Raw genomic sequence first — 22,828 nt, forward strand, 5'->3', positions numbered from 1 at the left:
TCTCAGGAAAAAATACTCAAAATACTTGTTACAGTTGTTTAGGGTTTTTTTTTATTAGAATGATTACTCAATCCCAGCTCGGTACTTTCTGTATCTGTCACCACTTTAATCCCATAATAAGTAATTAAATCACCAGAGGTCTTAATAAGTACCTGGAAGTTTTGGTTTAAACATCCACAGGGTTTCAGTGCATTAACCCTGGCAGTAAGTTTCGTTTTCCTGATGTAATGTAGATCAACTGATAGGGCCCTGCCAAGGTACATGCATGAAAACGGAGAAGCTTTTTTCACAGCCTCAGGAAAACACCTCAGCTGTTCACAAAAACAAAGTACATGAATGCTGAAGATGTCTAAGTCACCTATACTGGGGTTTTACTGCAGGTTTTTCTATGGCTGTTGTGTAAAACAGTTGTAAATGACATGTTTTCTTCTGTCACTGCATGAGGAGCAGGTGGTGTTGCTGCACCAGAGCCTCCCTCAGTGGAGCCCCTGCTCTGAATTCATGGGTTTTTGCTTTCGATTTCCTTCCACAGCTGATCACAACAGCATTTAAAAGCCCAGCACTGAGGTTTTCTGTGTCAGTGGACAAGAAGAAGCTGCCGGGACCACACACTCCATCACAGCTGACTGGTGAGTTCAGAAAAGCTCATTCAGCTCATACATATATTGACATTTACTCAGCAAACTTACATAATCTCACCCATAGTTCTTTGTTGTGTTTTTGCACTTTAACCCACTCGTGTGTAAGTGTATTTTCTCAGGTTTGACATACTTCCTTAACCCATAAAGACCCAAACAAACAAAATCATCCACTGTGATGTGAATTAAATACAGGAAATACATGATTTACCCTGAAAAAATGCAAAATGGAAATAAAAAATGTTAGAATAAATGGAGATAAATTACTTATAAAGGGCTAAATATGAGAAAAATTCATTTGGGAACTGGCATAAAAGTAGCACTGGCCCTTTATGGTGTTTTATATCAAAAATTTCAGGACTATCTCGGGTTTGACATACTTCCTTAACCCATAAAGACTCAAACGAACAAAACCATCTACTTTTGTAAAATGTTTAATAACTTTTGATCCACTAATCCTATCAATACACACAAATAATTGGTGTAAAATACAGTTTGTCGTCTTTTCATGGTCATCAGTTATGACCCATTTGGACGTTCAGAGACTCCGTAATGAACGTGGAAACACCATCATCTTCTACAACATTGATTCACCAGTAAAACCCATGGAGTTTAGCAAATGACAGTGTATGGAGACACTTGTTTTATATTCAGTTAATGATATATTTTGATGAAAAAGTCACTTTTTTTCTGTTTTTGATATAATAACCCTCAATTTTACTCTGAGCTTTAATGAACATCTGCATAATCAGTCAATTAAATACAGGAAAATACTTGATTTACACTGAAACAATGCAAAATATAGAGGATAATGTTAGAATAAATAGTGATAAGCCACTTAAGAAAGGTTAAATATAGAGAAAAATTCATTTGGGAACTGACATAAAAGCAGCACTGGGTCTTTATGGGTTAAATTCACCTTTTTAAGGTGAAGTGTAATAGCAAAAATGTCATTACAATCTCAGCTTTAGCCTATTTTTGTCCTAGAACATTGTAGAAAGAAATATTTCAGCCCAAATTGTGAAAATTTGTGAAGATTTTCATACCTTCACTTACGCAGATAAATTACTTGGTGCTTGATAGAAGTATACCCAAGTCTTAGCTTCATAAATAGGGTGTGATATATAATTTAAAAATAAGTAAATGTAGAAAACATGTCTAAAATGAAGTGTTGTATTAAAAAAAAAATTGAGCATATATGTTGTCTTTCTGTTTTTTTACCAAATGTCTCAAATCTCAAAGGAGGCAGAATAATGACTTCATATTTCATGTTAAGCTTCAGCGGGTATGTGCAAATGAGAAAGGAGCATTTCAACTTTTTTTTTTTTTTTTGCCAGTTAAATATTTACTAAGCACATAATATTTAGATTGTGTGTTAATGATGGGTGTAACAGAAAGATGAGATTCTCCTATTCACTGAAGTATTCAAACCACTTTTCTACAGTGTAAAATGACAAAAATATTAATAAAAACATGCAGAGAGGTAGTTTTCTGTCACTTATCAGATGAATCCAAATGCAGGTTTTTTAACAGTCTGTGCGTTCTGTGTGGTTCTGATGTGTCTGCACAGGATCATGGCCGATTTTGGACTGTACGTGTACCAGGAGGAAGTGGTTCAAAGGGCTCTCTGTGGGGAAAACATCATTATTTGGCTGCCGACCGGAGGCGGAAAGACCCGTGCAGCTGTGTATGTGGCCAAAAAACACCTGGAGACCACAGAAAATGCAAAGGTGGTGGTCCTGGTGAACAAGGTACAGAAAAAAACACCAGTTATGCCTGTTGGTTTTTTTGTTTTAGTTTGAATTGAAAACCAATAACAGCAAAGAAAAACTAAAAGACCTGCCCCCATATAAACCATGTGAGATGTTTGAAGGTACTATCTTTATTCTATTGTTTTTATTTGGTAGTGGTTTATTATTCTTATTTATCTATTTTATTTATTTTGTTGTTTTTAATTGTGTGGCTTTTTAACCTATCTTGCATTTTATTCTTTTATTTGGTTTTATTTATTCTTCTGTATAGCACTTTTTCCTTTTTGTACAGTTTCTATGTCTTTAAATCTATTCTGTATTTTATTCTTCTATTTTGGTTTTAATTATTCTTCTGTACAGCACTTTGGTCCACTGCAGTTGTTTTAAAGTGCTTTATAAATAAAGTTGGATTGGATATAACAACATGACAAAAAAAAAAAAAGGTTTACATTGTGTAATAATGCACATTATAATACATTATTTATAATCATATGATGTAATACACATTATATACATTGTATAATCATACATTATATATTCATACGTTCTATAATGGTATAACATTATAACATAATTGTTTACGTTGTATAATATACATTTTAATGCTGTGTTTATAATCATATAATAAACATTATATACATTCTTTAATACATTATATATAAATACATACTACAATGATGTAACATTAAATTATAATGCATACATTGTATAATAATGCACATTATATTACATTATTTATAATCATATAATATAATACATTATATGAATACATTCTACACTGTTATCACATGTTTAACCTCCTAAGACCCCGGAAATGTCAGCAAAGTACAAGCTTTTTTTGTTTTTTATTAAATAAGTGCCTATATTGGAAACATCATGATGCAACAGTTTTTTCAGATGCAGTTTTGAAAATTTTTATGGAATCTCTTTTGTGGTGGATCGTTTTCTTTTCTTTTTTTTGTATAAAGTTGTGAAACTCTTGTCCACAAATGTGAACAGAAAACCCATAGCTGGGTCTTAGGAGGTTAAAGCATAAGCAGCAGTATTTTTTTTTTTTTCATTGTGTGCTGTAGGTTCACCTTGTGGATCAACATTTCACCAAAGAGTTCGACCCTCACCTGGGCCGAGACTACAAACTAGTGCCAGTCAGCGGAGAGTCTGACGAGAAGGATTTCTTTGGGAATGTGGTGCGGGATTCACACCTGGTCATCTGCACCGCTCAGATCCTGTATAATGCTTTGATAAACCCAGAGGAATCCAGACACGTTGAACTGTCAGGTAGGTACCATCAGGTTCAGTTCATCTGGGCCCAAACACACACCATACTCTGACTGGTTCATGGTTCCTTTCAGACATTACTCTGCTGATTATTGATGAGTGCCACCACACACATAAGGAGTCCGTCTACAACAAGATTATGAGGTGTTATGTGGAGAAGAGGCTAGGAGAACAAGGACCACTTCCACAGATCTTAGGTCTGACAGCGTCACCAGGGACGGGAGGTGCAAAGACTCTGGAGAATGCTGTGGAACACGTCCTGCAGGTCAGAAGCAACACACTCCCCTTTGGCAGCAGTGAAAGTGCATACTTTTACCCAGTGGTTTATAATGGGACACATTTCAAAGTGCTCTAACTTGAAAACAGTTGAAGATATTGCTATAATTACTATTGGTAATAGATAGGAAGTCACATATGGGCTTTTATTTGGTGCCTTGGCCTTTGACCTTGAGTGACCTTGAAAGGTCAAACCCTAAGTCATCTATGTCCAGATTTCTAGAAACTTCTTCTCCAAAACCGTCAGCCACAATCAATTGAAATTCTTAGCAGAGGTTTCTTGGGGCGAGATCTACCAAGTCTGTTCAAAGAATTGAGAAACATTGATTTTTGAATTTGTTATGAATTTTTGAAATTGTAAAATTTTATTTTATTTTATTTATAGCGCACTTTTCACAGACAGAGTTACAAAGTGCTTTATCAATTCAAATCAAATCAATTCAAATCAAATCAAGTTTACAGAGGCCCAACAGAGTAAAAGTCTCCATTGGTTTATAATGGGACACCTTTCAAAGTACTATAACTTAAACAGTTGATGGTATTGATATAATTACTATTGACAATAGATAGGAAGTCACGTATGGGCTTTCATTTGGTGCCATGACCTTTGACCTTGAGTGACCTTGAAAGTTCAAACAAATGTCAGTGTCTTTAAATATGCTGTTGGACTACAGGACCCTTGGTCCTATTTTTTACTCTTTAAACCAGGGGTGTCAAACTCATTTTAGTGTCACATCCTCCTAATATGATGTGAAGTGGACTAGAGCAGTAAAATAACATAATAACTAGGGGTGTGTATTGGCAAGAATCTGGCGATATGATACAAATCACGATACTAGGATCATGCTACCATATATCACGATATATCATGAAACTGTTAAAAAGCCAATTTTTTTATTTGGTTTTGTTTCTTTTTTAAAAGATTATCTCCTGGAAGAATTAAATTACACCAGAAATATGCACAAATACTAAACATAGTTTTATTTGATCAGAACAGGATCTAATGTTATATCACAAAATATTCCTCTATTAAAACTTAAATAATGTTTTACAGACATCACAGTTTAAGATCCTGTTCAAATGTTCATATTCTATTAGTTCAGAACTATTGTCACAACATCAAATATAAACAAAAAAGAAAAACAAAGAACTAAAATTAACCTCTGCAATATCTGCATTTGAATAAATACCTAAAAATATCAATACAGTACTTTTTAATATCGATACAGTATTGTGAAATGAAATATCGCGATATATTGCAGAACCAATATTTTCTAACACCCCTAATAATAACCTATAAATAATCAAAACTACAAACTTTTCCCTGTTTTAAAGTGAAAAAAGTAAAATTACATCATGAAAACGTTTACATCTCCAAGTATCCTGTAAAAAATGAATAGCATGAAGAACCATGAAAAAACTGAAATTTATGAAGAAAAATAATTGCAATTTTAACAATGTTATGACTCGGCTTATTGTTTCCACATGTACATTTCAACAAACAGTGGATCTACAAATGCACATGACATTTTGCGCTGTCAAATAAATCATACTCTTTAATATACTCTTGGATGTCCACATGCCTCATCAAGATTATTTTAAATTGGGATTAGTAAGGAGGTTTTTACTTACTGTTCAGATGAAGATTTGACCCAGTGGATGAAGATTAAACCAGCCATTTCCAAGTTTTGTTGTCTATCATTTTACAAAAAGTAGAGTGTAGTCAAGCTGACATTTGCTGTGTGTATTAGTTGTTAACAGCTCCACCAAATGGTTATTTTTCCCTCTAAACTCCTCGCCTTGTGTAATTTTAGTAAATTATCAAATCATCTGATATCTCACCCAAAATCAAAGATGGAAGAGGGAGTCAAAACACAGGAAACAGATTCATGTATCTTGAACATGTGGGCTTTTTGGCCTTTGGGATTCACAGGAAGTCCCTAAAGCCACTGGTGTTTTGTCTAATTTCCTATAATTTTGTTTCCTCTGTCTCAGATTTGTGCCAACCTGGACTCTTCCATAGTTTCCACAAAAAATTATGTCCCAGAACTGAAGCAGAAAGTGCCCAGACCTAAAAAATCATTTGACATTGTGGATAAAAGGAACGAGGTAAGACTTCATAGAGGTTTGTAATTCTAAATAAATCCTTCTGGGACAGTCGGTAACATATGTAGGCCTGAGCTCAAGTGTTTGTTTATTTTAGGATCCATTTGGAGAGCATCTGAAGTGGATGATGGAGCAGATCCATGAGTTCATGAACCTACCTCCAGACTTCAAACCGCGACAGTTCGGAACACAAGAGTATGAGGCGGACGTGGTGGTTCTGGAACAGAGGGGTGAGAGCAGAGTTAATGGCAGGCTGTCGTTGACAATGACAACACACCTGATTTTCTGACAGCCAAAGGCAAAACAAATGATTTCCTTTGACATCAGTATGTAATTAGAGGTTTTCCTGAATCAGTTTTTACAGTAAAATCTTGAACATGTGAACTTTATTTTATTTTCTATCGTATTGTATTGTTATGTATTCTAGTCTGGTCTGGTTCTATTCTGGTCTGGTCCTATTCTATTCTGTTCTATCATGGTCTGGTTCTATTCTATTCTGGTCTGGTCTGGTTCTGTTCTATTCTATTCTATTCTATTCTATTCTGGTCTGGTTCTATTCTGTTCTGTTCTATTCTGGTCTGGTCTGGTTCTATTCTATTCTATTCTGGTCTGGTCTGATTCTGTTCTATTCTATTCTATTCTGTTCTATTCTGGTCTGGTTCTATTCTATTCTTTTCTATTCTGGTCTGGTCTGGTTCTATTCTATTCTATTCTGGTCTGGTTCTATTCTATTCTTTTCTGTTCTATTCTGGTCTGGTTCTATTCTATTCTATTCTGTTCTATTCTGGTCTGGTTCTAATCTATTCTTTTCTGTCCTATTCTGGTCTGGTTCTATTCTGTTCTGGTTCTATGCTGTTCTATTCTTTTCTGTTCTATTCTGGTCTGATTCTATTCTTTTCTGTTCTATTCTGGTCTGGTTCTGTTCTATTCTGGTCTGGTCTGCTTCTATTTGATTCTGTTCTATTCTAGTCTGGTCTGGTTCTATTCTATTCTGTTCTGTTCTGTTCTGGTTCTATTCTATTCTGGTCTGGTCTGATTCTATTTTATTCTATTCTGGTCTGGTTCTATTCTGTTCTATTCTGGTCTGGTTCTATTCTGTTCTATTCTGGTCTGGTTCTATTCTATTCTGTTCTATTCTGGTCTGGTTCTATTCTGTTCTATTCTGGTCTGGTTCTATTCTGTTGTGTTCTGGTTCTATTCTATTCTGGTCTGGTCTGGTCTGGTTCTATTCTATTCTGTTCTATTCTGGTCTGGTCTGGTTCTATTCTATTATGTTCTATTCTGGTCTGGTCTGGTCTGATTCTATTCTGGTCTGGTTCTATTCTATTCTGTTCTATTCTGGTCTGGTCTGATTCTGTTCAATTCTAGTCCTGTCTGGTTCTATTCTATTCTATTCTATTCTGCTCTGGTTCTATTCTGTTCTGTTCTGGTTCTATTCTATTCTATTCTGGTCTGGTTCTATTCTATTCTGTTCTATTCTGCTCTGGTTCTATTCTATTCTGGTTGTATTCTATTCTGGTCTGGTTTGATTCTGTTCTGTTCTGATCTGGTTGTATTTTATTCTATTCTATTCTATTCTATTCTATTCTGGTCTGGTTCTGTTCTATTCTGGTCTGATTCTACTCTTGTCTGGTCTGGTTCTATTCTAGTCTGGTCTGGTCTGGTTCTATTCTATTCTGTTCTATTCTATTCTGGTCTGGTTCTATTCTGTTCTATTCTATTCTGGTCTGGTTCTATTCTTTTCTGTTCTATTCTGGTCTGGTCTCGTCTGGTTCTATTCTATTCTGGTCTGGTCTGGTCTGGTTCTATTCTATTCTGTTCTATTCTATTCTGGTCTGGTTCTATTCTATTCTGTTCTATTCTGGTCTGGTTCTATTCTATTCTGTTCTGTTCTATTCTATTCTGGTCTGGTTCTATTCTATTCTGTTCTATTCTGGTCTGGTTCTATTCTGTTCTATTCTGGTCTGGTTCTATTCTATTCTGTTCTATTCTGGTCTGGTTCTATTCTATTCTGTTCTATTCTGGTCTGGTCTGGTCTGGTTCTATTCTATTCTATTCTATTCTATTCTATTCTATTCTATTCTATTCTATTCTATTCTATTCTATGTCCACCTCTAACACTAACACTTGGCAAATGGGAAATAAAATGCAGATCAAAGTCAGATCCTTTCCTTTTCCATGGGTCTATAATTAGTGTTTTTTTTTTCTGACTCAGGGGTCAGAGACGATAACAGAGTGCTGGCTCAGTGTGCCCTCCATCTGAGACAGTACAACGACGCTCTGCTCATCAATGACACTCTGAGAATGATGGACGCATACAGCTCCCTGGAGGATTACTACAGCCTGAAGGGCCTCAAAGCTATCGATGGAACAGACTACTATCTGGTGGGACTTTTCCAGGGTAAGAACATTAGAACCTGATTTTACACAATTTAGGTTTGTTCTGCTCTGCTTGGAAGAACTCCTGAAGATCACTGGATATATGCCTGTTATTACCTGGTACTGTCATTATTTTTTTGGATTATTTGTTTTTTTTGCACATCTTCGTGCAGTTTATGCTGTGAATTTCCCCATGTGGGATCAATAGTTTGATCCATCCATCCATTCATTCATGCATTCATTCATCCATCCATCCTTCCATTAATTCATCCACACATACATTTATTCATACATACAGTCTTCCATCCATCCATTCATCCATTTATTCATACATAGTCTTCCTTCCATCCATCCATCCATTCATTTAGTCATCCATCCATCCATCCATCCATCCATCCATCCATCCATTCATTCATCCATTTATTCATACATACAGTCTTCCATCCATCCATTCATCCATTTATTCATACATAGTCTTCCTTCCATCCATCCATTCATTTAGTCATCCATCCATCCATCCATCCATTCATTCATCCATTTATTCATACATACAGTTTTCCATCCATCCATCCATCCATCCATCCAGTCTTCCTTCCTTCCTCCCTTCCTTCCTTCCTTCCTTCCTTCCTTCCTTCCTTCCTTCATTCAGTCAATCATCCATCCAATTATCCATTCATTCATCCATCCATACATACATTTATTCATACATATAGTCTTCCATCCATCCATCCATCCATCCATTTATTCATATATACAGTCATCCATCACTCCATCCATCATTCACTTATCACAGTCCATCACTCCATCCATCACTCCATCACAATCCAACACTCCATCACTCCATCCATCACAGTCCATCACTCACTCCATCATTCACTCCATCACTCACCAATGTTCTTTCTTTCTCTTGTACACAGAGAATCAGGTGGAGCTAAGGAAACTGGCGTTAGACTCTCGGTTTGAGAATCCAAAAATGGCCAAACTACAGACCACACTTCTCAACCAGTTCGATGCTGGTGTTAAATCAAGGGGGATCCTCTTCAGTAAAACACGTAAAAGCGTCCACTGTCTGCACGACTGGATCAGCAACAACAGAGTTTTACAGACAGCTGGGATCAAGGCGGCCATCCTGACCGGGGCTGGGAACGGCATCACGTACATGACTCAGGTGTGTTGACCGTCTTTTGACGTCTAAACCGTGTCACTCACAGCCTCTGACGGTCGTTTGTGTGTGTCATTTCCCTTTCCTTTCAGCATGAACAGGGAGAGACTATCCGCAATTTCCGCGAAGGTGCTCTGAACCTGCTAATCTCCACCAGTGTGGCTGAAGAAGGCCTCGACATCCCCGAATGCAATCTGGTGGTACGTTACGGTCTGCTTACAAATGAGATCGCTCAGCAGCAGGCCAGTGGACGCGCCCGAGCACAGGACAGCGTGTATTCAGTGGTTGCAGAGAGAGGTGGACGGGAAGAGCGTCGGGAGCACATCAATGAGTATCTGGAGGAACTGACCGGAAAAGCCATCGCCAAGGTCCAGGAAATGAGTCCTCGGCAGTTTCACATTAGGGTGAGTTTCGAATGCACGGCTTAATACCTAAAGACTTACAACTATTTTTATGGCAACTTCTGCAAGAATTTTTCTGTAATTTTTCTTATTTATTGTAATGCTATTCTCTGCTTTTTGCATTTTTCAGTGAAAAGCAGTAATTGAATTCACTATTTTGCCATTTAATTTGCTGACCATACAAACCAGCTCATATGTATTTCGGCTAAAATTTGTTTAGAGGTCTTATTTATGTCTTTGTGCATAATAAATCAATATAAGTGAATCCCCAAAGGAACTTTGTGTTGGTAAATGCAAGTTATGCAAATTTACAGGATTTCAGTTCTGTTGCAACATGTTGATGGTCATATGAACTATGTTTTCAGCTCAAAAATGTCCAATTTCATCACAATTAATGCTATATTTTCATGTCACATATGGCCAAGTTATATTACTGAATTGACCTGAAAAACAAAAATTCTATTCTTTTAGATTCCCCAATTTTTCTTCCAAGATTCTATACTACATATCACATGTTTTATTTTTACAGGTTGCAATATGGAGTATGGTGCTGATCCATCCTGCTTATGTTACGCCAATACATACATTAAGAATGTCACACGTCACTTTTGAAATCAACAGTTTTCTAATAATAAGCATTTTTATAAAGAAATAACAATTCTATATTGTTATTTACTCTTTAGTATGATGATAAAATATACAATAAATAATTCTGATCCTAGTTTTTGCACAGGGATCATTTGTGGAAACGGTGACATGGCTGCCGAGCATCAGTATGATGGGATCTGTAACAACCATGTCACATCCGTCCACTGACACATTTTGTGTTTTTGTGTCAGCTGTTATTGTTTTAGATCCACAATACTAACATTTATGAGTAAGAGGAGAATTAGCAATAGTAAGTATATAAGTTTATTCCTAATAAAGTACTGGTACTGACCAGAGCATCATGGGTAATGTCACGTCCGTCCACCAGCAAAAGTTTTCACATACACGTGCTATTCAAAATCCAATATTTCTGAAAATATAACTTCCACTGTCAAATAATATCAGTAGTCTGTGCACAAATGTATTAGCATTATTTCAACACAGTTCTATGCATTTCTTACAACATTTTTTTTTTTTTTATATGGCCACTCATTTGACCCCCTAAGTAAATTTTAGCAGATTTATATAGCGTCACGTCATAACAAAAGTAATCTCACGACACTTTACATATAGAACTGAACTAGAACTGTTTAAAATGAAAACAACTGTTGGTAGTATAATTAGCAATAGCTAGAACAAAATGTCCATAATTGTTAGTATTACTACAGTTACTGCTGTTAATACCAATAATAGGAACCTCTACCATCTATGTATCTATATGATAAACAGTATCACCACTATAGGGATAAATGAATGATGACAATGAAGGCAGACATTCAGAAAAGCACAGAGTGTACTCAAAGATTATTATATGTTAAAAGGGACTTTTTAAAAAAAAAAATAGATCATTAACTGATAACAACCACTGCCATTTGTTAATGTACATCAGTTCTGTGATTGAGTCAGTGTTGCAGAAACTTGTGTTTAGTGTTAAATGGCATCTTATTGGTAGATTATGGTTTTCCTTTAATTTGTTTAAACACACCCAAGACAATATACACTTTCAATTCTGTACTGAATCTTTTAAATAGTAGTTGTCTTTTTGCTTTCCATTAATACTTTAAGACCTAGAAATATGTTTGTGGTGACTTCCAAATTAATTTTTCCTCAACGTCTAACCCAGTGTTTTTCAACCGTGGGGTCGGGACCCCACATGGGGTCGCCTGAAATTTCTAGTAATTGATAAAAAATGAAAACTTACTAATAAAAATTTACATTATATAGCCTAAATGTTGCCTAAAATTAATGTTTATTTGCAACATGGTATAGCAAACTATTACATGTTCAAAAACAAATGAATTTTAGCCAAAAGAAAATGTCTGTTTTGAATGTCTGGGGTCGCCTGAAATTTCTAATAATTTATAAAGAAAAAAATTTTAAAAATGAAAACTTACTAATAAAAATTTACATTATGTAGCCTAAATGTTGCCTAAAATTAACATTTATTTGCAACATAGTATAGCAAACTATTATATGATCAGAAACAAGTTAATTTTAGCCCCCAAAAAAAGTCTCCATTTTGAATATCTGGGGTCGCCTGAAATTTCTAATAATTTATTTTTTAAAAAATTAAAACTTACTAATAAAAATTTACATTATATAGTCTAAATGTTGTCTAAAATTAACGTTTATATGCAACATAGTTTAGAAAACTATTATATGATCAAAAACAAATTAATTTTAGCAAATAAAAAGTCTCTGTTTTGAATGTCTAGGGTCGCCTGAAATTTGTGATGTTAAAATGGGGTCACAAGCCAGAAAAGGTTAGGAACCACTGGTCTAACCTTTTTTAGGTGATTTATCACTATTTTTTGTTTTATCCTCTGTATTTTTCAGTGAAAATCAGTTATTTTCCTTTATTCAATCTAGTGATCATGTAGATGTTTATAAAACCTCAGAGTAAATTCAAAGGTTATTTTATCAGAACAGAGAAAACTAAAGAAATAGTGACTTTTTTGACAAAATATATCATTAACTGAACAAAAAACCAAGTGTAAAACTACATAGTTTTTAGTGGTGAATCAATGTTGCAGAAGGTGACGGTGTCTCCATGTTGACTACAGAACCTCTGAACGTCCAAATGGGTCATATCTGATGACCATGAAATACTGACAAACGGCATTTTACCTGAATTATTTAAACATATTGTAAAAATTCAAGGAATGGTGAGCAAGGAACTCTGGGCAATCTGTTTGTGATTCTAAGGAAATTCTAAACTCAACAGTATGTCTTTTAGGGCAGAAGAGAAACAAATGTGTCTTATATCCACTTCCATCATTTAATGTTTTCAGTGTTTTAAGATTATTTCGGTTGTTTTGTCACGTTTTCTAACAAAGGAAAGGAAAATAAACATGAATCCAGAATTAACATCCCATCATTTTGGTTGGATATACTTGGCTCAAATACAAATTAAAATATTAACACAAATAATTAACTCGACCATACCTGAAATATCATCACATATAAAGTACAAAGTGAAGTTATTACATATGAAATCAAACAAATTAATTCTGACTTTAATTTACTTGGTTGGTTTCACGGTTGATTTTCCTTGTATTCTGTGTTATTCCTATTTTCCTCCAGATAAGGGAACTTCAAAGGGAGGACATTATTCGCACTAAAGCTGCAGAAAGTCATAAATTACAGAAGAGGAGTCGCTTCCCAGCATCCAGGATCCAGTTCTTGTGTCGAAACTGCTTCAAACCCGTCGCCTCAGGCAGCGACATCAAACTTGTTGACAACGCGCACTTTGTCAACATCAATCCAAACTTTAAGTGAGTTACATGTTGGGGGAAATAAAAGCAAATGCAAATGTGTGTTTCATCGTTGCTGGTCTAATCCCAGATATGTTTTTGTTCTCAGGAGGGAATACAGGGCTGGTGGGCAGGTGGTTTTGGAGAGGACTTTTGAGGACTGGGAGCCGGGCTGTACAATCAGCTGCAATAATGGCAACTGTGGCCAGGTACAGCGTCAGATGTGAACTTATAAACCTGCTGTGGACTGTGTTTACCTGCACATTAGTCCTGGATAAGGTGGGCTTTTCTGTATCCTGTCTTTGTGTTGTCCATGTAGTAGTAGTAGTAGTAGTCGTAGTAGTACTAGTAGTCATAAACGTAGTAGTCGTAGTAGTCATAGTAGTAGTAGTAGTCGTAGTAGTAGTAGTAGTCGTAAATGTAGTACTCGTAGTAGTCATAGTAGTAGTAGTCGTCGTAAACGTAGTAGTCGTATTAGTCATAGTAGTAGTAGTAGTAGTAGTCGTAGTAGTAGTAGTCGTAGTAGTCATAGTAGTAGTTGTAGTAGTCGTAGTAGTTGTAGTATTAGTAGTCGTAGTAGTAGTAGTAGTCGTAGTAGTAGTAGTCATAAACGTAGTAGTTGTAGTAGTAGTAGTCGTAGTAGTAGTCATAGTAGTAGTAGTCTTAGTAGTAGTAGTCATAGTAGTAGTCGTAGTAGTTGTAGTATTAGTAGTCGTAGTAGTAGTAGTCGTAGTAGTAGTCATGATCGGAGTAGTAGTAGTAGTAGTGGTCGTAGTAGTAGTCGTAGTAGTAGTTGTAGTAGTAGTAGCAGTTGTAGTATTAGTAGTCATAGTAGTAGTAGTAGTAGTAGTAGTAGTGGTGGTAGTAGTTGTCGTAGTATTAGTAGTTGTAGTAGTCGTAGTAGTAGTTGTAGTATTAGTAGTCGTAGTGGTAGTAGTAGTCGTAGTTGTAGTAGTCGTCGTAGTAGTAGTAGTTGTCATAGTAGTAGTTGTAGTATTAGTAGTCGTAGTAGTCATAGTAGTAGTAGTCGTAGTAGTAATAGTCGTAGTAGTAGTAGTAGTTGTCATAAACGTAGTAATCGTAGTAGTCGCAGTAGTAGTAGTAGTCATAAACGTAGTAGTAGGCGTAGTATTAGTAGTCGTAGTAGTTGTAGTAGTAGTAGTCGTAGTATTAGTAGTTGTAGTACTGGTTGTAGTAGTAGTAGTCGTAGTAGTAGTAGTAGTAGTAGTAGTGGTGGTAGTAGTAGTAGTAGTCGTAGTAGTAGTAGTAGTAGTAGTAGTGGTGGTAGTAGTAGTAGTAATCGTAGTAGTAGTTGTAGTAGTAGTAGTCGTAGTATTAGTAGTTGTAGTACTGGTTGTAGTAGTAGTAGTCGTAGTAGTAGTAGTAGTAGTAGTAGTAGTAGTAGTAGTAGTAGTAGTAGTAGTGGTGGTGGTAGTAGTAGTAGTAGTCGTAGTAGTAGTAGTAGTAGTGGTGGTAGTAGTAGTAGTAGTCGTAGTAGTAGTTGTAGTAGTAGTAGTCGTAGTATTAGTAGTCGTGGTAGTAGTTGTAGTAGTCGTAGTAGTAGTAGTTGTAGTAGTAGTAGTTTATTTGGAGTCATCAGATAACAGAGAATCATACAACATGGTCAAAAAATAAATAAATACATATTTTTGCGCTCGTAAAGGAGTGAGAAGAAGTAGAACTTATTGACTCCCACCGCCTTTTTACAAACTAATAATCAAACTACATCCGCTTCCTTTGCTTTGTTAACACACGTTTTCCTCTGTATATTTTTTACAATAACACAAAACATCCGTACAAACCATTCATATACACTTTTTAGTCACCTCATACACAATCAGATTTGCATAATCAACCGTTTTTAATATAAACTATAATATTTATATGCACTTTAAGTACAATGATCAGTAAATATGATAATGTCTTCTTATCACGATAACCAATTAACTACAATAATATCTTATTTTATGCGTACTTCTATAATGTTCTATATTTTGTTATTATAGTGGATTTGTCCTTTTAAATGCACAAATTGAAGAAGACATTTTGAAGTTTTGCTCCAGATTCTTCCACAGATGTACCCCTCTAACAGATACACTGGCTTTTTATGTTTGTTCTACACTTAAACACCAGTCCACATTTCAGTAACCTGGATAATCTTACTGTAGCTGGAGTAGTCAGATAGGAATAGAAACATCTTCTCCTGGTTTTTGACATTTGTGAATCACTGCACAGGCGACGAATAACGAACAAAAATACCAAACATGTCATCGAAAATAAATGCATCTCACTTCTGGTGCATGTTTTGGATTCCGCTAATGAAAAAATGTAATATACCTGGCAATTTAGATGGAAGAAGCATCAGAAAGCAGATGTTCATAAAAGCTCAGAGTGTACTCAAAGCTTATAATATGCTTCAAGTGATTTTTTTCAACAAAATATATCATCACCTGAACAAGCACGTGTCTATAACCACTGCTATTTGTCAAACTACATCAGTTCTGTTATTGAATCAGTGCTGCAGAAACCTCTAAACGTCAAAAAAGACACATCTGATATCACGGAAAAGCTGAGTATCTGCATTTTAGCGCAATTATTTAAACATATTGTTCAAAATGTGCATCTTATCCTTGTTTCTGACCGTTGTGAATCCCCGTATAGGTGTATATAGAATGATGGACAAAAATACAAACATGTCAATGGCAATGAATGCATCTCACTTGTGGTGCATGTTTTGGATTTTGGTAATGACCAAATGTATTATACCTGACAGGGATTCTGGTATTTATTGTGTAAAACTGGGACATGAGTCAGGGTTGTACAAAATTCACAACTGAATTGACAATGAGAATTCCAATTCAGTTCTTGAATTTGCATTAAGATTGCAAACAGGACGGGGAATGGCAATTCAAATTGCAGGAAGTAGACTTGGAATTCCGTGAAATTCAAAGAAATTCATGATACATAAGTATGGTGTATTTAATAATGAAGCTTTACAGCAGGGGTGTCAAACTCATTTTAGTTCAGGGGCCACATTCAGCTAAATTTGATCTGAAATGGGCCGAACCAGTAAAATAATAACATAATAATATAGAAATAATGTCAACTCCAAACTTTTATTGATGTTTTAGAGCGAAAAAAGTAATATTTACATTATGACAAGGTTTACATCTACAAACTATCCTTTCAAAAGATGTGAATAACATGAACAAACTGAAAAAATAAGTGTAATTTTAACAATATTATGCCTCAGTTTATCATTTACACATGTACGTTATAACTTATAGATCACAATAGATCTGCAAACACACAAAACATTTAATAACAGACAGAAAATTGTTAAAATTGTACTTACTTCTCTTAAGACATTTCAGGTTGTTCATATTTGTTCAGGTTATTCACATTTTTTGCGAAATTATACTTTGTTTTAGTGTAAATACATGAAAATATTTATATTTACAAAGAGAAAAATTTGGAATTGTCATTTTTTATATGTTATTATGAAAGTATTTTACTGGTCCCACCATCTTGAGATTGAATTGGTCTGAATGTGGAACCTGAACTAAAAGGATTGTTCATATCTTAATGCAATTTTTGCATTTCATAAATTCATCCCAAGGGCCGGACTGGAGCCTTTGGCGGGCCGGATTTGGCCCCTGGGCCGCATGTTTGACACCTGTGCTTTACAGTATATATTACATATGATTACAACATGAATTTCATACAGATATTATTGTATGGACTTTGTGTACACGACAATTTATTATAGTAAATAGGCCTTTTTTTTCTCTTTTTTTTTTTTTTTTTTTTTTTTTACCACAAATGAACTTTAAAACATACTCTATAAAACAGATCATAAAAACTGTAATAACTTTCAATTTATGGAGTGAAGATATTGCTAATTACTCAACATTAAGTGAATGTATGCTTAATATTAGTGTCTGTACTTCCATTTGGAAGAAAAATATTTGTTAAAAGTATCACGTTCTCACTGATATGTGAAAAGAATGAATTCCTCTGAACTGCAGTGAATTCAATTCCACTTCCTGTACAGTGGAGTGGATTCAAATTCAGTCATGGAATTGAATTAAATTCTGAAATTGTGAATTTTGTACAACCCTAATATGAGTGTCCAGATTTCACTGTTCCATCAATCAATCAATTTAGGACAAAATTATGACAAACAGTTAAAATTGACAATTCATTTACAACACAGGTGTCAAACATGCGGCCCGGGGGCCAAATTCAGCCCGCCAAAGAGTCCAGTCCGGCCCTTGGGATGAATTTGTGAAATGCAAAAATTACACAAAGAAATTAACAATCCTTTTAGTTCAGGTTCCACATTCAGACCAATTCAATCTCAAGTGGATCAGACCAGTAAAATACTATCATAATAACATAGAAATAATGACAACTCCAAATTTTTGTAAATGTAAATATTTTCATGTATTTACACTAAAAGTATAATTTCACAAAAAATGTGAATAACCTGAACAAATATGAACAACCTGAAATGCCTTAAGAGTTTTTTTTTTTTTTTCTATTTTACCAATATTCTGCCTGTTATTAAATGTTTTGTGTGTTTGTAGATCCACTGTGATCTGTAAGCTATAATGTATACTGTATGTTATAATGTGTAAATGATAAACTGAGGCAGAATAGTGTTTAAATTACACTTATTTATTCAGTTTGTTTATGTTATTCACATATTTTGAAAGGATAGTTTGTAGATGTAAAAATTTTCATAATATAAATTTACTTTTTTTGCTCTAAATCAGAGAAAAGTTTGGAGTTGACATTATTTCTATATTATGTTATAATTTTACTGGTTCGGCCCACTGCAGATCACATTTAGCTGAATGTGGCCCCTGAACTAAAACGAGTTTAACACCCCTGATTTACAAGATCCATTTTGTAATAGGACCCCCCAGAAGCAGTCCTCAGCTTATAAATGGGGGCCCTTAAACATGTGATAAGAGACACAATTTACATTATAATCTTTAATAAATTCAAATATTCTAAATAACTACAAACATATTTTAAAATGTTTGCCTACCTATCTAACGATGATTTATTTCCTTTTCCTGAGTCCTATTGTAGTCAGCATATTCTAGTATTCTCAGATAATTTCATAGTCAGACACGGGGCTTTATCCACATAAAGAGTGTACAGGGTGGGGAAGCAAAATTTACAATATTTTGAGGCAGGGATTGAAAGACAGTGTATGACCAATTAGTTTATTGAAAGTCATGAGAATTTATTTGCCACAAGAAAATTTACATAATAGAAAATGTTTTTATTCTATGTGTCCTCCTTCTTTCTCAATAACTGCCTTCACACGCTTCCTGAAACTTGCACAAATGTTCCTCAAATATTCGCGTGACAACTTCTCCCATTCTTCTTTAATAGTATCTTCCAGACTTTCTCGTAATAGTTTTGCTCATAGTCATTCTCTTCTTTCCATTATAAACAGTCTTTATGGACACTCCAACTATTTTTGAAATCTCCTTTGGTGTGACGAGTGCATTCAGCAAATCACACACTCTTTGACGTTTGCTTTCCTGATTACTCATATGGGCAAAAGTTTCTGAAAAGGTATGGATAATAGTGTTAGGTATGATTATGACATCAATATATGTTTGGTTTCAAAACAATTGACATAGTGCCTGCTGAGAAAAAACAACTAAATGTTCATTGTAAATTTTGCTTCCCCACCCTGTATATTGATGTCATCCTGAGTAATCAGGAAAGCAAACGTCAAAGAGTGTGTGATTTGCTGAATGCACTCGTCACACCAAAGGAGATTTCAAAAATAGCTGGAGTGTCCATAAAGACTGTTTATAATGGAAAGAAGAGAATGACTATGAGCAAAACTATTACGAGAAAGTCTGGAAGATACTATTAAAGAAGAATGGGAGAAGTTGTCACCCCAATATTTGAGGAACACTTGCAAAAGTTTCAGGAAGCGTGTGAAGGCAGTTATTGAGAAAGAAGGAGGACACATAGAATAAAAACATTTTCTATTATGTACATTTTCTTGTGGCAAATAAATTCTCATGACTTTCAATAAACTAACTGGTCATACACTGTCTTTCAATCCCTGCCTCAAAATGTTGTAAATTTTGCTTCCCCACCCTGTACATCAGGGGTGGGCAATTAATTTTCTTATGGGGCCACATGAGAATCTTTGACAATTATTAAGGGCCGAATCAATGCACTTGCAGCTCTGCTCAATATACAGTATACCTCTATAAAAACAGTAAATGAAACAGTACAATGACACAATGAAAATGTGGAGCACAGAATATAACTATTTAATGAATATTCACAAAACCATTTCCGAAAATGTGCAAAACCAGCTCCATGTTAACTTTACATTAAAAACCATAAATGCAGCTTTGTTTGTTTGCATATCTCAGTTCCTTTTCTGACTTCAGTGAAGAAATACTTAGAAGTCCATGTCTTGTTAAAATCTTTGCATTCTTAATCAAACTTTCTTTCTTTTTTTGCTGTTAGCTGACATCTTAATGGGCTGAAACTGACCAACAAACCAATAAGCTTTATTATAACCATAAGCTTTATGCTGAGTACGGAAAGTATGTGTGAAAAAACACTAATTTAGCGGATCCTACAAAATAAAAGCTGTGCCGTTGCATTGGTTGCATCTATTACCATGGCATATATTTGCATTGACTTTTAATTTGCCAGTGACCTCATGCGGGCCGGTCAGGGTCAGCTATTGGGTCGCATGTGGCCTGCGGGCCTTACTTTGCCCAGGTCTGCTGTACATGATTTGTACATCATGTAAACATTATGTGTCAAATATGATTAAAAACCAGGATATCAGCTTGCACGTAAAAAAAAAATCATTGGTAATTATTGACGTCTTTCTAAGTGTTACTCTGTAAATCCACAGAACTGGGGATTTGAGCTGAAGTACAAGAAAATTGCCCTGCTGCCCAATATTGCCATTAAGAACTTCGCCCTCCAGACCCCCGACGGCAGGATGACCCTAAAGAAGTGGAAGGATATTCCTTTCACTGTGGAGGATTTCGACTTTGCAGAATACTGCCAAGACAACTTCCCCGACATCATCTTTGATTGAAACACCAGAGATGTTCGCTTTGCACAGCACATGTCACTTTTCTTTTTTTTTTTTTTTTTTTTTTTTTTTTATTCCTATCTCTTGTTTATACTCATTTAGAAATGTTAAACTACATGGTTTTGTGGCGCTAAAAAAAGGAACACATGCTTTGGAAACGTTACTCCACACATTGCCATCACTTATTGGCTGCAGGGCCGGTGAGGCAGTAGTCTTCTAAAACCCATTACACATCGATCATGCATGAAATTAGCATGACAGCTTTGTTTATGCCCAAGGTCCTAACTCCCTTCGCATGTTTTTGTTTGCATCTCCACTCCTGCTTCTCAAGTCGAGCACTGAAAGAAAATGAGCACCGTTGTAACACGAACCTTGTGTATCGTCGCGAAGAGGCTTTCTAATGCACTTTTTTAAAGCTATTTTTTTTTAATCATTTTAATCCGTTTAAATGAAATTCAACAGTAACTACTGTATGTGTGTGTTTATGTCTGCAGAATAGACATACATGAACATGGTATGTGTTGATGATGCAACATTTTTAATTCCGTTTTATCATTTTTTACAACAATCATGAGCTTTGTTAAAAAAAAAAAAACATACATGTAGAGCTGAGATTAAATTAAAAAAATAAAAATCCTGGCTTAAATGTTAAAGATCTGTGTGTTAATTTTGCTTTCATCGACCACTAGGTGTCAGCGTTGGTAAGCAAATGCATTCATCAGAATCCCAACACTGCAAATAAGAATGATGGAGAGGAGGAAATGTGAAAAACTTTGCTGACGCCGCCTTATGCAAGACTCAATCCCCCAGCTACTAAAGCAGAACATCTCATTTGTCACAGTGTGAGATGGTCACAGTGGAAGGATTCAGAAAAAAAAAAAAAAAGGAATTATTTAAATTAGTTTCTTTATGTAGGTATAGACAGATGCATTGCATGGACTGTAAAGATTGTTGAAACCACACCATCTGAAATCGGCTGACGGATCAATATGACACTATCTGTTGCTGTTTGGATCATTTAACTCCATCCAAATACTCCAACATAGAGCGAGAGTTTTATTAGACTCACAATAATCATTAACGGACTGTTTTTCAAAGACGCATCGATTGCATAATAACTTAATTCTCCCCCTAGAACCACACAGCTTGATTAAATTAAAAACAAAACCAGAAAAAAGCAGATTTAGGCAGCTAATTACAGCGATAGTTTGTGCTGAAACTACTCGTTCTTTTTTTTTTTTTTCTTTCGCTGCTGTGTTTACTCTCATGACTCAAGCATAAAATACAGTAGCACAACTTCAGCTGGAATGAACGCTGTCCAAAACAAACCTAGATTATGAAACTAAAGGGACTGGCAGGGAAACCATCAATTTCAGACCGGCACTGTTGACTGTTAGTACTTTATCAGGGAAGTGACTATTTTTGGTCATTTCCACACACATTATAAGACAGTGACAGCAGCAGGGTCAGTGTATGTTTTTTTGGTAATTGGATTTTCTTGTCGGAAGCAAAAGAAAAACTAGTGGTTAATTGGTTTTTGTTTTAACCCTTTCATGCACAGTGGTCACTCCAGTGGACAGTTCTTCTCCAGCTGTTCTCTTGTATATTCATGGATTTTGTTTTAGTTCCATATCAGCCACAGTGGACACTAATGCATCATCCCATACACTGACACTTATACCATTACTGCACCTTTGCTGTTCTAGATAAACCTGATCTGCACAAACATGTTTGAGTGGAAAACACTTATTTGTTAGACACAAAGGTTTTTTTGCACGTTATCGCCATGAAATGAGTAATAAGTAGCATTAGAATATGTTAAAATGTGAGAAAACATCAGATTAGCAGCATTAAAATTGTTTTTATTTCATTGTTTTCATATCACTTTCTTACAGAAGAGGATTAGGGCCACTGGAAAATAAAAAAGGTGTAATATATATATTTTTATTATTCTGAGAAAAAAGTCAGAATTCTGACTTTAAACTCTGAATTCAGACTTTTTCTTTTCAGAATTCTGACTTTAAACTCACAATTCTGAAGTTTTTCTCAGAATTCTGACTTTTTTTTTTCAGAATTCTGACTAATCTCAGAATTCTGACTTTTTTTCAGAAATCTGACCTTTTCCTCAGAATTCTGACATTTCATCTCAGAATTATAACTTCTTCCTCCGAATTCTGACTTTTTTCTCAGAATTCTGACTTTTTCCTTATAATAATAATAAGAAATACATATTGGACCCTAGTTTATAGTATTTTTTTCCAGTGGCCCTAATTCTCTTCTGTACTTTCTGATATTGGGTTTTAAACACACGTTTCTTTACTTCAAAAATTAAGT

The 22,828-nt window shown here is 35.1% G+C and overlaps 1 protein-coding gene across 3 annotated transcripts in view; it reads left to right on the forward strand.

Annotated features, from left to right (window-relative positions):
* dhx58 (DEXH (Asp-Glu-X-His) box polypeptide 58) overlaps window positions 1-21,086 on the forward strand; it is a 25,731-nt gene extending 4,645 nt beyond the window's left edge. The window contains exons 4-15 of one of the 3 annotated variants that reach the window (XM_030141374.1): window positions 533-629; window positions 2,209-2,389; window positions 3,463-3,667; window positions 3,742-3,932; window positions 5,939-6,052; window positions 6,147-6,279; window positions 8,265-8,450; window positions 9,346-9,596; window positions 9,683-9,994; window positions 13,223-13,413; window positions 13,502-13,601; window positions 20,309-20,497. In XM_030141374.1, coding sequence (XP_029997234.1) covers window positions 2,213-2,389; window positions 3,463-3,667; window positions 3,742-3,932; window positions 5,939-6,052; window positions 6,147-6,279; window positions 8,265-8,450; window positions 9,346-9,596; window positions 9,683-9,994; window positions 13,223-13,413; window positions 13,502-13,601; window positions 20,309-20,497 — 2,049 coding nt within the window. In that variant the 5' untranslated portion in view covers window positions 533-629; window positions 2,209-2,212. Of the gene's footprint in view, window positions 1-149; window positions 630-2,208; window positions 2,390-3,462; window positions 3,668-3,741; window positions 3,933-5,938; window positions 6,053-6,146; window positions 6,280-8,264; window positions 8,451-9,345; window positions 9,597-9,682; window positions 9,995-13,222; window positions 13,414-13,501; window positions 13,602-20,308 lie in introns of those variants that run through there. The other 2 variants (XM_030141376.1, XM_030141377.1) reach the window with 2 other exon arrangements.
* The last annotated feature ends 1,742 nt before the right edge of the window (window positions 21,087-22,828 follow it).

This window comes from Sphaeramia orbicularis, chromosome 8 (genome assembly GCF_902148855.1).
Source record: "Sphaeramia orbicularis chromosome 8, fSphaOr1.1, whole genome shotgun sequence".
In the NCBI taxonomy this organism is placed as follows: Eukaryota; Metazoa; Chordata; class Actinopteri; order Kurtiformes; family Apogonidae; genus Sphaeramia; species Sphaeramia orbicularis.